At 42.9% G+C, this 13,248-nt stretch overlaps 2 protein-coding genes and 1 long non-coding RNA gene across 7 annotated transcripts in view; 2 read left to right on the plus strand and 1 right to left on the minus strand.

Moving 5' to 3' along the window:
• Window positions 1-213: 213 nt before the first annotated feature.
• Window positions 214-1,149, plus strand: LOC130373553 (olfactory receptor 2K2-like). The gene has a single exon (XM_056580138.1). It carries the CDS (start codon window positions 214-216, stop codon window positions 1,147-1,149), a length of 936 nt encoding a protein of 311 aa, XP_056436113.1.
• Window positions 1,150-2,876: 1,727 nt separating this feature from the next.
• adarb1b (adenosine deaminase RNA specific B1b) overlaps window positions 2,877-13,248 on the plus strand; it is a 118,768-nt gene continuing 108,396 nt past the window's right edge. For 3 of the 5 annotated variants that reach the window (XM_056580134.1, XM_056580132.1, XM_056580135.1), the window contains exon 1: window positions 2,878-3,084. The gene's annotated coding sequence lies outside the window, so the exon portion shown is untranslated. Of the gene's footprint in view, window positions 3,085-13,248 lie in introns of all 5 variants that reach the window. The other 2 variants (XM_056580133.1, XM_056580136.1) reach the window with 1 other exon arrangement.
• LOC130373554 (uncharacterized) lies at window positions 5,626-6,826 on the minus strand. Its single transcript, XR_008893531.1, has 3 exons — window positions 6,752-6,826; window positions 5,951-6,005; window positions 5,626-5,810 (listed from the first exon to the last, which is right to left on the minus strand). It is a non-coding gene; the product is annotated as an uncharacterized LOC130373554 (long non-coding RNA).

The raw sequence follows: 13,248 nt of genomic DNA on the forward strand, positions 1-13,248 counted from the left end.
TGTAATGCTGAATTTTGCTTGTATGCTCATTGGTTGCATCGACTGTCTTCTGACTATATTTTAACAGACACAAAAGAGGAGGAACCCTTCAGGGATAAGGAGTACAGGAGATCCCTCCCTCTCTAACCACTATAACCCTGATGTGCATTGTGTGACAACAACAGAGAGTAGTACCTATAGTTTCATTGATGAATATGTTCTAGACATATGAACATGATCATGGATAATATCTCTATGATAACAGTGTTGAGTCTTTCTGGGTTGAATGAGATCACAAACTACAGAGTGGTTCTCTTTACCTCCACCTTGCTTTATTATTGCTTGATACTAACCATCAACTGCGCTCTGATTCTCACCATTGTCCTGGACAAAAGCCTTCATGAGCCCATGTACATTCTGTTGTGTTCCCTCTGCATTAACGGGATTTACGGCACAACAGGCTTCTACCCCAAATTCCTCCTGGACCTGCTGTCTTCGTCTCACGACATCTCCTACAACGGGTGTCTCGTGCAGGCCTTTGTGATGTTTTCGTTTGCCAGCAGCGACCTGTCCATTCTCTCCGTCATGGCCTACGATAGATACCTGGCCATCTGTCGACCCCTCCGCTACCACAGTGTCATGAACAAGCACAGGCTATCCCTGCTGGTCTGCTTCTCCTGGTTGACCCCCTTCAGCATTCAAGCTGTCCTCATCACCCTTACGTCCAGGCTCATGCTGTGCAGTGACAAGATCCAGCGGCTGTACTGCGTGAACTGGGTCATCGTGTTGCTGGCGTGCCCGTCAAACAACACCACAGTGCACAGCATCTTGGCGTACCTCACCATACTGGTGTACTTCTTACACGGGCTGGTGATCATCTGGTCCTACATTTACCTGGTGAGGACGTGTCGGGGCTCCATGGAGAACAGGAAGAAGTTCATGCAGACCTGTGTGCCCCATCTCACCTGTCTTCTCACCTTTATGTCCAGCATCGTCTTTGATACCATGTACATGCGCTTCGGTTCCAAAAACATCTCACCGTCGCTGCAGAACTTCATCGCCATAGAGTTTCTGATCATTCCCCCGATCATGAACCCCCTCATGTATGGATTCAAATTGACCAAAGTACGCAACAAGATTCTGTATTATTTAAATGTTAAGATCAAGTAGTAGTAGTCACAAAATAGTGTGTGGACAAGAGTTCATCTGTGGACAATAATCATCTTAGAAATACATTTAGATTGGTCGATATCTTCTTGTATTCTATAGTATAATATAAATTATGGTATAGATTATGGAATATATATAACATTCAGTATTTACCAGTGTACGTTGTTTATGTATAAAAAATAGATATTCTTTTTAAACATCCATAATCCAAAGGTATCAATGTGGCAAATAGTCATTATTTTATTTTATTCAGTTATTAATAATCATATATTCATGTGCTATTTTTATACAATTAATTATTAACCCTTTAACAAAGCTGTTGGAAATTCGACAAATTGCTTATAGGATTATCTCAAAATGTTAATATCACATTTTAAATGATATCCATACAATTTATATTCATTATTTGTCATTATTTACATGCTTTGAATGTGCTTTTAAATAACAGAACATATTCATAACCTGTGTCCGCTTTTGTCCCTCGTCTAATTTGAAGTTTATCAGTCGGCTATATCAGGTGTAAAGCCAAAGGGCTGAAACAGATGTGTGGTCATATGTCTCCTTCTAGTGTACATTTCTGTTATTACGCTCTAACTATCGCACAAGGCCACAGCTGAACTTTTGCTCGCCCTTTTCAATCGGAGAATAACGTGCCTACAACTATAACTGATTTGTCTTACTACAACCTCAAGAAATATATTGTTAAATCATATTTAGGTTGTGTGTCTCTGTGTGTGTGTGTGTGTGTGTGTGTGTGTGTGTGTGTGTGTGTGTGTGTGTGTGTGTGTGTGTGCGTGCGTGCGTGCGTGCGTGCGTGCGTGCGTGCGTGCGTGCGTGCGTGCGTGTGTGCGTGCGTGCGTGCGTGTGTGTGTGTGTGTGTGTGTGTGTGTGTGTGTGTGTGTGTGTGTGTGTTTGTGTGTGTGTGTACAGAGTCGTATGAGTACCGCATATCAGTTAGGCTGTAACTCTGTTTAGTGAGTGCACTACATGATCAATGTACTCCATTCAACATCTCACACACAGCCAGGGAACAGCAGTTATTAGGGTTTATGGTGCATGTCTTCTGTCTTACAGTAACTTAAATAAATGCTGCATTCTGGACTAGCTGGGTGTCAGAGATACACTTTTAGGTCAAGCCACGAAACCTAAGCTTAGGCATTCAGTTTAATAACTAAATTACACTTTACAATTAGGGTATATTAATATTATATATTAGTTATTATTATTATTATTATTATTATTATTATTATTATTATTATTATTATTATTATTATTATTATTATTATTATTGTATATTAATTATGCATTCATTAACATTAGTTGATTAAGTAATAATTTACTAAGTCTTATTTACTAAGACCATTTGTCTTAGTAAATAAGACAAATGGTCTTATTTACTAATGGTGTTCATGTCAACTAATGTATTAATGTCTACGTTTTTTAATAGGGTTAACCCTTGACCCTTCTCAACGAATACACCTCCCCTAACCCATTTGCTTGCATCACTTCATAAAGTATCACTGGATAATTTAACCACAAGAACAATTCGACGGAAACGTTTGATTGGATGTCCTTTAAATATAATTTAAAAGGATACTAAAGAAATAATGCAAATGAAGGAACGAATAGCGAGACTACTTCCGGAGCCAGGCAGGCAACCAAAGCGAGGGCGGGTACCTAGTGGGTTCCTGGGCCAATGAGGAGCACCCGGTTTCCTTCTACGTTCCGCGCTCACGGCGCGCAACAACGCGAGAGCATGTGTGGCCAGTAGAGCTCACTCAGACTGTGCACTGCAGTACATGCGACTTATCAACCGCCGCTGTGTTTTCAACCCGTGCCAGCGTCACAGAACGAGAAACCTTCACACACTGGTGTACAGCTTGGAGAGGATTTCTCAGATCTAGGGGACCTTGGCTCTGCAATCATCCTCAAGCGGTGAGTCGTTTGTTTAGGTATTTGTTTTTAGTGCGGCGGACGACAAAAAAAAAAAACCATGGGGATAATTTGCTTGGGTTCCGGGTGTCTTTTATGTAATGGTAAACCATGAGAACCTTGCAGAAATTATCAAATTGTCACGAATGCCGCCTGGAGAATAATAAATGTTTTGTGGTCCTTTTCTATGTTATTCTAAATTATCCGTCCGGGCACCAGCATGTCCAGGCTATTGGATTCATGGCTGTCACCTTCTCCGTTGGACTCACTGGTGCGGTGATCTTGCAGTGAAGGACCGCATCGTTCAAAGCGCAGTTTATTCAGCCCTGTTGTCAGTCTAAACAAATATTATCTATGCCAGTAGATTGATATTCTGGTTTGTTTGATACACGGATCTGAAGACGGATGTTTATAATCGGCTCGTTGTTCATACACGTGTTATTGCCGTACAACGCAACGCATGTCTTCATTTTAACAGCTATCATTTCACGACAGATCGCTCAATACTTGCTTCAACCCCCCTGTTACTGCAGTTTCCTGCTGCTTGCTTGCTGGGCCACCTACCAAAACCGGTCTCTTATTTCTGAAGGTTTTCTTGCATTTTCCCCCAACAATGCAAAGATATTTAGACCTATTGAACCATCTGTTTTTGTCTTTACCCTTTAATACAATGCAGTGTATTGCAATACTGTATTTCATATAAACCTATAGAGGTTGCACTTGAATGACAATAATTGTGTTGGTGCAAATGGATTTCCCCAATGTAACTTCCATTTCGGCTGATGACTACCTTCTAAAAGTAGTTAATGAAAGAGCCACCGCACGTTGTCCATCAAGTGATATTAAATCGTTGATTAATGGCTATACAATAGTTGTGTTTTCTTTTAGAACTTGAAATGACGGTGAGGGGCCTAGGTGGCCAGGACCCAAGTGCTGATGGGAATGGAGATGCTGCATGTTCCTTATATCCTAGTTCCATTTTAAACGATCTGACTCATGTTTGAGCCGAAAGGCCTACTCCACCAAGTCCTAGATATTTCATAAGACCACTGCTGCAAGTTGCTGAGGTGACAGCTTATAGAGGGGAGAGGCGAGACGGAGGACGCCATGATAACACATGCACCCTTCGGGAGCCCAGTCTAGTGCTCATAAGTAACATACCTTCACCTGCGTTGTGTCTGTGGAGAGAAGAATGAAGCCGATGGTCGACTCAACTTTATAGCATTCTTTTCACAGCCTTAGTGGGAGCGACGTGCAGCAGTAGCTCTGGACGCTGTAGCGGTATAGCTCGTACTTCTGATGTGGATGCTACTCTGCTTCATGAATTACTGCAGGCTGACAGGGAAACAGTGCCCTCTGTTAACCCTGTCACTGCTTTTCTGGAAAGCTGTAGTCGTGGCCATCACCTTCACACCAGGTGCAAGGATGCACGGGCCAAGGAGGGATCCCCACACTGGGGAGAAGCAGTCCTCCTCTTCTGGATCAATTCAAGGCCATATCACGTTTGTCGTTCCGCCGGTCAGGTCGTTCCAGTAAAGACCCATTCCATGTGTAGAGTGTCTACAGATACCCGCCTCGAAATACATGATAAAGAAAATAAAACGTCCCTGTTCAACCAGTGAGATCGTCTGCCATCAGGCTTTAGCTGTTCATCTTAAATTTGATTTGTGAGACTAGAATTGTCAGCCAAGCTAAAACGATCAGAGGAAATTCGGACTTCAGGGAAGTAACTTCTTTGAGGCCTCTCATTGATTTGGATAAGGGGCGAAACATCATTTATTACCTCTCAGATAAGTTTCTTTCTGAGAGTGTTCCTCATCGGACACATCTTCATTGTGCGCTGAGTACTATTTCTGCCAAATTTAAGCAGAATTAACCAAGAATTCAACTCACACAGGACATCAGTTAGTCAGGTAAAGTCATGTAAAAAAGACGGCTTTCCTAAACCCATGCTTTATGTAGCAGGTCCCTGGACAGGGGCTGGCTGTTGGAAGCTCTAATCTGTGTGTTTGGGCTACCTAGGTGTTTCTCTGACATCAGCTTTGCAGGGAATATCTGTTGTTTGGCAGCGTCGAAAAACCAGCAAGCGACCTGCCTTTGAACGGGGTCAGAGAGCTCCCTGGAGCTAAACACAGCATCTGCTACCCTGGAGCGTAGCCGCATTGTGTGCTAGCAGAACACTGGATTGAGCTACCTCACTCCATAGGCCTTGGAGATAACCCAAAAAATGACCAGAACTGATCTTTCCAACACAGCTTTTACATCATACAGCATATTGCTTCTCTATATATTTAAAAAGGAAAAAAGATAAGCCAGTGGAAAGAGGCCAAATGTTGTCATTGTATGATCGGAAATCTTTAAGCGATTTTCCCTGTAATAAATGATTGGCTAACAATATGATTAGGTCACCATATGATAATTCATTGGCATGACATTGGGGTTAGGTCACCAAATCCACTAGCTGACTAGCTGAGCCACTACAGCCAGTGTGTGTGCGTGTGTGTGTGTGTCTTGTGGGACTCATGTCCCCTTGGCATGGGGGGACAGGAATTCAGAACAATTCTTCTGAGGTCTATTATTTATCTTCTCCTATTCATATTGAAGTCTGTGGATCAAGCGTGGCATTTTCAAAGTCAATACATCTTTTGATATCTTTCTCTTTGTTTATTCCATGCTTTCACAGTTTTCTTTTCCAAAATCACCTTGAATCATCGGTGCTCTCCGTCTTGCTGTTCAAAAGGGGGATTAAAGTCGACGATGAAGTGCACACACATTCATGAATCATGTTCCACGTTCATTGTCTTAACCAATGTATTGTAAAGGCAAACACATATGCACACCATTCAATGTGTTTGTGAACGAACATTACCTCAGCCAAACCCGTGGGCATCCTTGAGCAAGATGTCTTGACTCCTTTCCTTTCCCTAAAGACAAGGATAAAAAAGGTTATACTCTAAGTCACTTTCGATGAAAGCATCGACTAAATAGTAGTTAAACATGGCCAATGTCTACGCCAAATAGGGACGGCACACAAGTTGTGTGGGCTTTACAAAACCTGACCAGTCTGTTTGTCCGTAGTGGCGGCCATCTCTAGCGGGAGTTACTATGCAGATGCATTCGACCCTCAGCCAGGGGGCGGAGGGAATCTTATGCTGCGCTGCACAGATTTAACAATATAACGTCGCAAGGCACAAACCAGGGCTTGTTTAGAGAGGGAGGGAGGGAGGGAGAGCGAGAGAGGCCGAGGGATAGGCAGTGTGTCAGCCCCTTCTAACTGTATCTGCAGCATCCATTACTTTGATGTTCATAGGTCTTGGGTAAACATGATACGCTGGGTTCGTAGCTGGGCGTGCCGTTTTGATCATGATGCATTGAATGTGAGGAGACACCTGTGGTGGTGGTGGTGCTCGGGGTATTAGTCACACGGGAACCATGGAGCTGCCCTGCGTCTGCTTGACCTAACATGGTGAGAACAATGGTTTATTCTCCATTGTGGTCCCTGCCGCTGTGTCGCCGGTTTTGTCTCCAAAGCCTTTCTCAGAGTAGAGCAATTAGCGCCACCGCCACTGCGGCTCCTCCCGACTGCAATCTACACTCTTAAACATTCTCGCTCTCTTGCTTGCATTTAGATAGCGAGGCCGGAGGACAAAACAAATCGTACTTCTCTTACCAGTCCTTCAGTGTTGGGAATGGAGCCATAGACGGAGCCCACATAAACCATAATGATATTCCATACATCCTGGACTCTGTTTCTTTAGAGCAGACTCACAAGTTTCATTCCTTAAATGGCGCAGTGGTAGGGGCAGGATGCATGCCGCAGCTGCTGCGTTATTTATTTAATTATCTTAATTAAGTTAAGTTGTGTGGCGGGCAGGGAATTCATTCCACCCGAGTAATGGGCCATCCTGGCACAGGTACCACAGCGCATTAAGAGTAGCTAGCGTGGCATAGAGCGCACGCACCGGGGCGCTCAACTTCCGTTTGGCCTCCAATTTGTCAGTGAGTAAATATTTAACATAAACAGTGTTACTGGCAGGTTTGCCTTGCTGCAGCTTAAGATGCCTATCAGACGCCTTTTAGGAATAGTGTTACCGCACGGTAATCAAACCTTCAGTTTGTAGCCACACCTCTGCGTTCAAGTAGACTTTTAATAGCAGTATCATTGAATATCAAGGCGCTTTAGAAGAGGTGAGGTGCACGAATGTAGAGGCTCGGCCTCTACTGTGTCTGTGGTCTAACTAAAGAAATGGTTTGGATAAGCCTAGCTTCCTTAGGGCTACGGTTTCTGTAGCCTAGGGTATGAAGTGCGAGAGGTTGTGTAGAGTTTCTAGCGCCATCGGTTTTGTCACTGAGTGTCTTGAGTGCAAGGGGTTGTGTAGCCTAGTGGCCCTAGTGCTAGGGGTTGTGTAGCTGCTCTAGTGCTAGAGTTGTCTAGACTAGCCCCACTAATACTAGGGGTTGTGTAGCGTCACTAGTGCTAGGAGTTCTGTATTTTGCATAAGGTTGTATAGCCTAGCGTCTCTAGTTCCAGGGGTTGCGTAGCCTAGTATATATAGCACTACTGGTTAGCCTAGCCTACCATTCCTAGTGCTAGAGTTTAACCAAGCCCCTCTACTAGCACTAGGGAATGTGTAGCCTAGCTAATCTAATGCTAGTGTTCAGCCTAGCATCTAGCCTTAGTGGTTGGTCTAGCCTCTCTAGTGCGAGGGTTTGTGTGTGTAGCCTTGCGTATCGAGCGATAGGGGTTGCTTGGGGCAGAATTTATCACAGCAGCATGCTATAGGAGGAGATAATCAAAGCGATTCCCGGCGTGCATGACTGAGACATCAGGCAGCCCCTCCCCCTCCTTCAGAGAGGGGCGACATCGCTTCCGACCCGTTGCCCTCCCCGTCGCCAAAACGTCCCGAGCTCTGGTTGAAGTCAGCATTCACGCCGGCAGGGTCGCAGGTCCGCTTGCGTAATGCCTTGCTCTTCTATTTTGAGCAAGGGAACTCAGCCTTGAGGGTGGTGGTGAGAACGGTGATCTTTCTACTGTGCAAACGTCAGGCTGTGTTGGTTGTGGTGTTGTGTAATGGCAGTGAGTGGACAGGGAGGGTAGAGAGGGAAAGAGAAAGGGATGAGGGAGAGAGAACTAATTTTGCGTTTTTGTCATCTGTTCATTTTTCAAATGTTTTTTCTCTTGGAAGAGAGTTATAGGAGAAAATGACTCTCATACATGCCAGATGAGGTTAGCATCATATTCCTCACACTGACAATATGGTCAGCGCCTTGGACACACACTCACAGCGGTGCTGATATGGAAACAAGGATGAATATTTTTGACACAAACCTCTATATTGTTGGTAAGTGATGATGACTGACCATTGTTGTTTTTTAGTTAATGTTTTATAATAACCGCTAAAACTGTCTGGTAAATAAATCCCATCAATTGATTGTAATGCAGCCTTCAAACTAGGAAATGACGGCACATATGCCATGTAACGATATTACCGAAAATGTAATACAACATATCTAGTCCCATATTGCAATATTACGATATCCAAAATGTAAGACAATGGCTACTCTCATATCACAATATCAATACAATATGATATAGTACCCAGCCAAAAAGTCTCAAACACTCACACATACTCACTCACTGACTCATTAACCCAGACCCAAACACGTGCACACTCGCAACACCAAGAAAGCATCCAAAATACTGTTTTGAAGTGATCAAATCGAATATTTATCATTGATCCCAAGAGGGGAATTTGTGATTGGCTCCAGTGTGGCTGCCAGTGAAACTTGGACACATAACAATAATCCAGGGGGTGGGCCCAGGGTGCGCCCAGGGTGCGCCCAGGGTGGGCCCAGGGTGAGCCCAGGGGTGTCCTAGGTAGGGGCCCAGAGACCAACTGGGTTGGTAAGGTGATGCGTGACTCCTGGTCTCTCCCGCTGCGGACGTCTGTGGTTCATTGTTTGCTCTCAGAGCTCCGCTGTGTAGAAGCGTGTTGCAGATGCCTATTTCAAGACGTGTTATTTATCTGATCTCACACCTTGCAGGGAGCGAGGGAAACATTCAGGGAATCGCTGGACTGTTGCGATTTGCATGAGATGTTTCCGTATCCAAATTAATTGAAAAGCTTTTTTTTTTTAATACATTTTTGTGTTAAATGATTTTGAGTTATTTTTGAGCGGGACTCAAACTGTAAATATGAAACAATGGTGTGTTTATAGCCTATTGGTCAATGTCAGTGCGGAGTGGCCATCATTTCTATGTGGTACCAAAGCTGATAGACGTTGGACTATCTGATATTTTGCCCGAGTTTGGGTGACTTCGGGTCATGTGCATCGTGTGTGTCCTTCTGCCGCAACAGAATTACTCCAGAGTAGGGGTGCAACGGATCACAAAATTCACGGTTCGGATCGTGTCACGCTTTTTGAGTCACGGGTCGGATCATTTTCAGATCAACAACAACAAAAAAGATATCAAGACAAATGTGACTTTAAATAAAATCTTCAAAAAGTAAGAAAGAAAAGAAAAAGAAGCATAGTAAATCTAAAAAAAATTGCTTGTGTCCTCATAAAATCAAAATTTAACTCAGAATGTCCTTCCAATGTATACATTTAATCTTAAAATATTTTAAAACAATACAAAGTTAAAACTGAGGCATTATTCCTTTATATTTTTAACATGGATAGTAAATAAAATAAAAAACCTGTGTCCAAAGGAAGCACAGCAGACCTGGATTTACAACTTTAGATTCAGGAAGTCTGCATTGCCTGGGGAGAGTGTAGTCTACACTCACCCCAGGCAATGCAGACATCCTCGTCTTCATTTCAAGTATCATAGCGATATACAGTTTCTGTCGTGTTTTATTTGGCATTTTGTAACTCCATTGTATTCTGTAGGAAGACTCATTGCTCGTTGACCGGAAACGGAAAGGGGGGCAGTCGTCTTTTCGCTCGGTTCTAGCCATACTATTGATATGGAGAACCGAGCGAAAAGACTACAACCAAACATAAACAGCTCCCTTTCCGTTTCCGGTTACACCCCTTGCCCACTGCATCCGTCCGTTGACGGATCTCATTGACTTTGCATGGGGTGATCCTGCAATGCATTGTGGGTCCGTCCGTTCCGTCGGCTCCGTCTCTTGCGTTCAGAAGTTGAGAAAATGTTAACTTTTCAGGATGCAACAGATCCGTCAGCCAATCAGATCGTGACTCCGTCGGCAAATACCACTCCCCCATCCGTCAGACACGCCTTCCGTCGTCCGTTGTCGGACGGATGCAGTGGGCAAGCTGCATTATGGTCCGGTTTCCGTTTCAATGAGATTTACAAAATGCCAACATCAACGAACACCACTACGAACGTTTATGGTTGTTTTAAGGACAGGTTTGTGATTGCCCATAGCCAGCCATTCTGAAGCAGGCAGGGGCGATTCAAAATGAGCCAAATACCCGAGACAGCAGGACCAATAGTCAACATTTCGGTGTTATATTTCATCCTAGACAAACCAGAAAGGGGGCTCAATGTGCTAAATACCGGAACTATCCTTTAAACATTCGCCGATCAAGTGAACGCACAATTTTATTTTATTTTTTGCATTGTCAGTCGATCCGCTGATCACTTGCGTCCCGAACCGTGAGGGTTGATCTGTACGGATCATGGGTAATCCGTGACCCGTTGCACCACTGCTCCAGAGTGGACACCACTAAACATTGCCTCTGTAGTAATTTACTGATAGGCTATCTGCATTTGTAGATGGAGTGAATAGGGCAGATAGGCTATCTGCATTTGTAGATGGAGTTTATGCATCTAACAAATGCAGAATTAGTTTCATTATACCAGCATCTGTTTATGCATTTAGAAGCTTAAGAATTACGGTCTCAACATAGGAAAGACCTACCAATTGTATCCCTCCAAAAATGTAAAATGATTCTGCTGTTTCAGACTGAAACTGAATAAATTTGAAGTGTTTTGTAGATGGCCTAGTTGATGTGAAAATGCGAGAGCGAGAGAGACATCACTATTCAATGTCAAAGACTGACTTTCTGAAGCTCTGTGGCTTGAAGAAGCCAGAGTGGGCTACTTGCAATTTATTTATCTTCTTAACTATTCATTCCCTTGGTTGTTCTTTCTTCTTATCGGTCTAGTGGGCTTGTGTTGCCTGTGGCAGGAGCGGAGCTGGCTTTGTGTCGGGCCTCCTCTCGACCTGAGGAGAAGTCCTTCACACTTAGCATGCATGGTCGCTAGGAGCTGCGCTTCCCCGGCAGTCTCTTCTCCGCTCGCTGGATTCTAGCCTTCATCATCCAGAGATGAAAATATATTGTGCACCGCTAATGATGATGGAGACTTTGTAGAAGTCATTCTAATTAGACTACCTAGATGTAAAGAAGAGTGGGTTTTATGAGTGGGTGAGAAAGCATGCATCCCTTCTGCATAACTGTTCAGAACCACAAATCCCAATTCTCTAACTATTGCTGTAACTGTTCATCCATTTTTGTTTTTTTATCTGTGAAGTATGAAGATGAATTGACTGTATGGTGATGGTTTTTCAAAAATGTAACATATCCACCAGCATAAAGGTTCCATAGGTATTAGGGCGGCACAATTATGGAAAAAATCATAATCACGATTTTTTTGGTCAATATTGAAATCACGATCATTCAAAAGATTATTTTTGAGTTTGAAAACAATAAGAACTTTGAAATTTCGCCTTCAAATAATACACAAAATGGTCAAATAGAAAATGTTCAAATCATAATATAATAAATAATGTAAAGATATGTATCCAGCTGTTCGAAAACTTGAATATATTAGTTTTGTGATCGTTTGTTTTTTGTGTAAGATAAGACATTGTGATTATGGCGTGGTTTTCAGTCTTTATTTTCGGATTGAGAAATTAGTTTTCTAACCATCTGCTTTTACTCGACTACATTTCATTAAATTGGTTGCGGTGTCTATGCCATTATTAATATAGCAGGCTGAAGACATGAGGGTTCATGCCCAGTACCATGTCATCTGGGACTTAAACACCCCAGCAGCTACGCTATCCTGTATCACAGTCTACAAACCATAGTCCTAGCCATGGTTACCTTGTGGAAATGATACACTGTTTTCAACTTGAGTGGACAATCTTCCATCTACATGGAACACAATGAACCCGATAGACAATCCATCATTTATTAATTTGGCAGACTCTATTATCCAACCTTTTAGTTTGTCGTCATTAAGGATACTAGAGTTTTTGCACGCGTGTTGCACGGGCTCAACCTCTAGTTGTTATTAAACCCATAGCAATAATGTGGAAACCCCAGTCGATAATGTAACACATTTCTGAGCGCATAATATAATAACATTTTGCCTATAATTTTACAACGTATAACATTAGTTCCCCACAAATGACTCTTAAAAGCAGTGCCAACATTTTAATATTTTAACCATTCAGCGAACAAAAGGCAACAGGCTGATTATCATTTCGGGGGCCACTCAATGAAATGCAGAAGCGTCATCAACACACCCATTGAAGTGTTGTGAGAAATACAGACTTTCTACTCCTCATTCACATATAACGTAATTCACATTTCCTACAGAGAAAATACTACCTCAGGGGGTAGTATTATTCAGGAGAATTTCAGGGTACAAATTTCAGGATGTGTTGTTCACACATACGGCCCATTCACACTTCCACGTGTGTCCGAAAGCAGCTAGTGTGTGAGCATTTGATGACATTATAAAATGTGTCAATTTATGGTAACAGGGGTAATTGTTCAATGGAAAGTCTAATATACTATGCATGCAAATCAATTATTAAAGGGGTACTATTCAACTTTTTCCACTTCTTAGCTGTGTTCTTGGTTTTGCGCTCGCATTGAGCTTCCCCTACAGCTTTGGAGGAGATATTTTACAACACTGTCGTAACAACTAGTTGACGACCCTTCCCCATCCATTTCTATGCTAGCCATGTGCATTTGTTTTCAAAGAAGCCGGTGAATGCGTGGAGCCATGTCCGAGGTAGATGTTCATAAAGAGTAGACAAGGTTATACATTTTGAAAGGGTGTATCTGTTACAATAAACCCATCCTTTTTTATAGTTGACGGAGAGATGTTATACCCTAGATTAGAATTGTTTTATCTTCGGTTGTTGAACAGAAAGATCAGTGTAAGAGTGTTGGCCAACA

The sequence above is a fragment of the Gadus chalcogrammus genome, chromosome 20 (genome assembly GCF_026213295.1).
Source record: "Gadus chalcogrammus isolate NIFS_2021 chromosome 20, NIFS_Gcha_1.0, whole genome shotgun sequence".
NCBI classification, from domain to species: domain Eukaryota; kingdom Metazoa; phylum Chordata; class Actinopteri; order Gadiformes; family Gadidae; genus Gadus; species Gadus chalcogrammus.

What these genes read in the sequence shown, in the direction of transcription:
- LOC130373553 (XM_056580138.1), top strand. Translation starts at nt 214, where the DNA reads ATGATCATGGATAATATCTCTATGATAACAGTGTTGAGTCTTTCTGGG.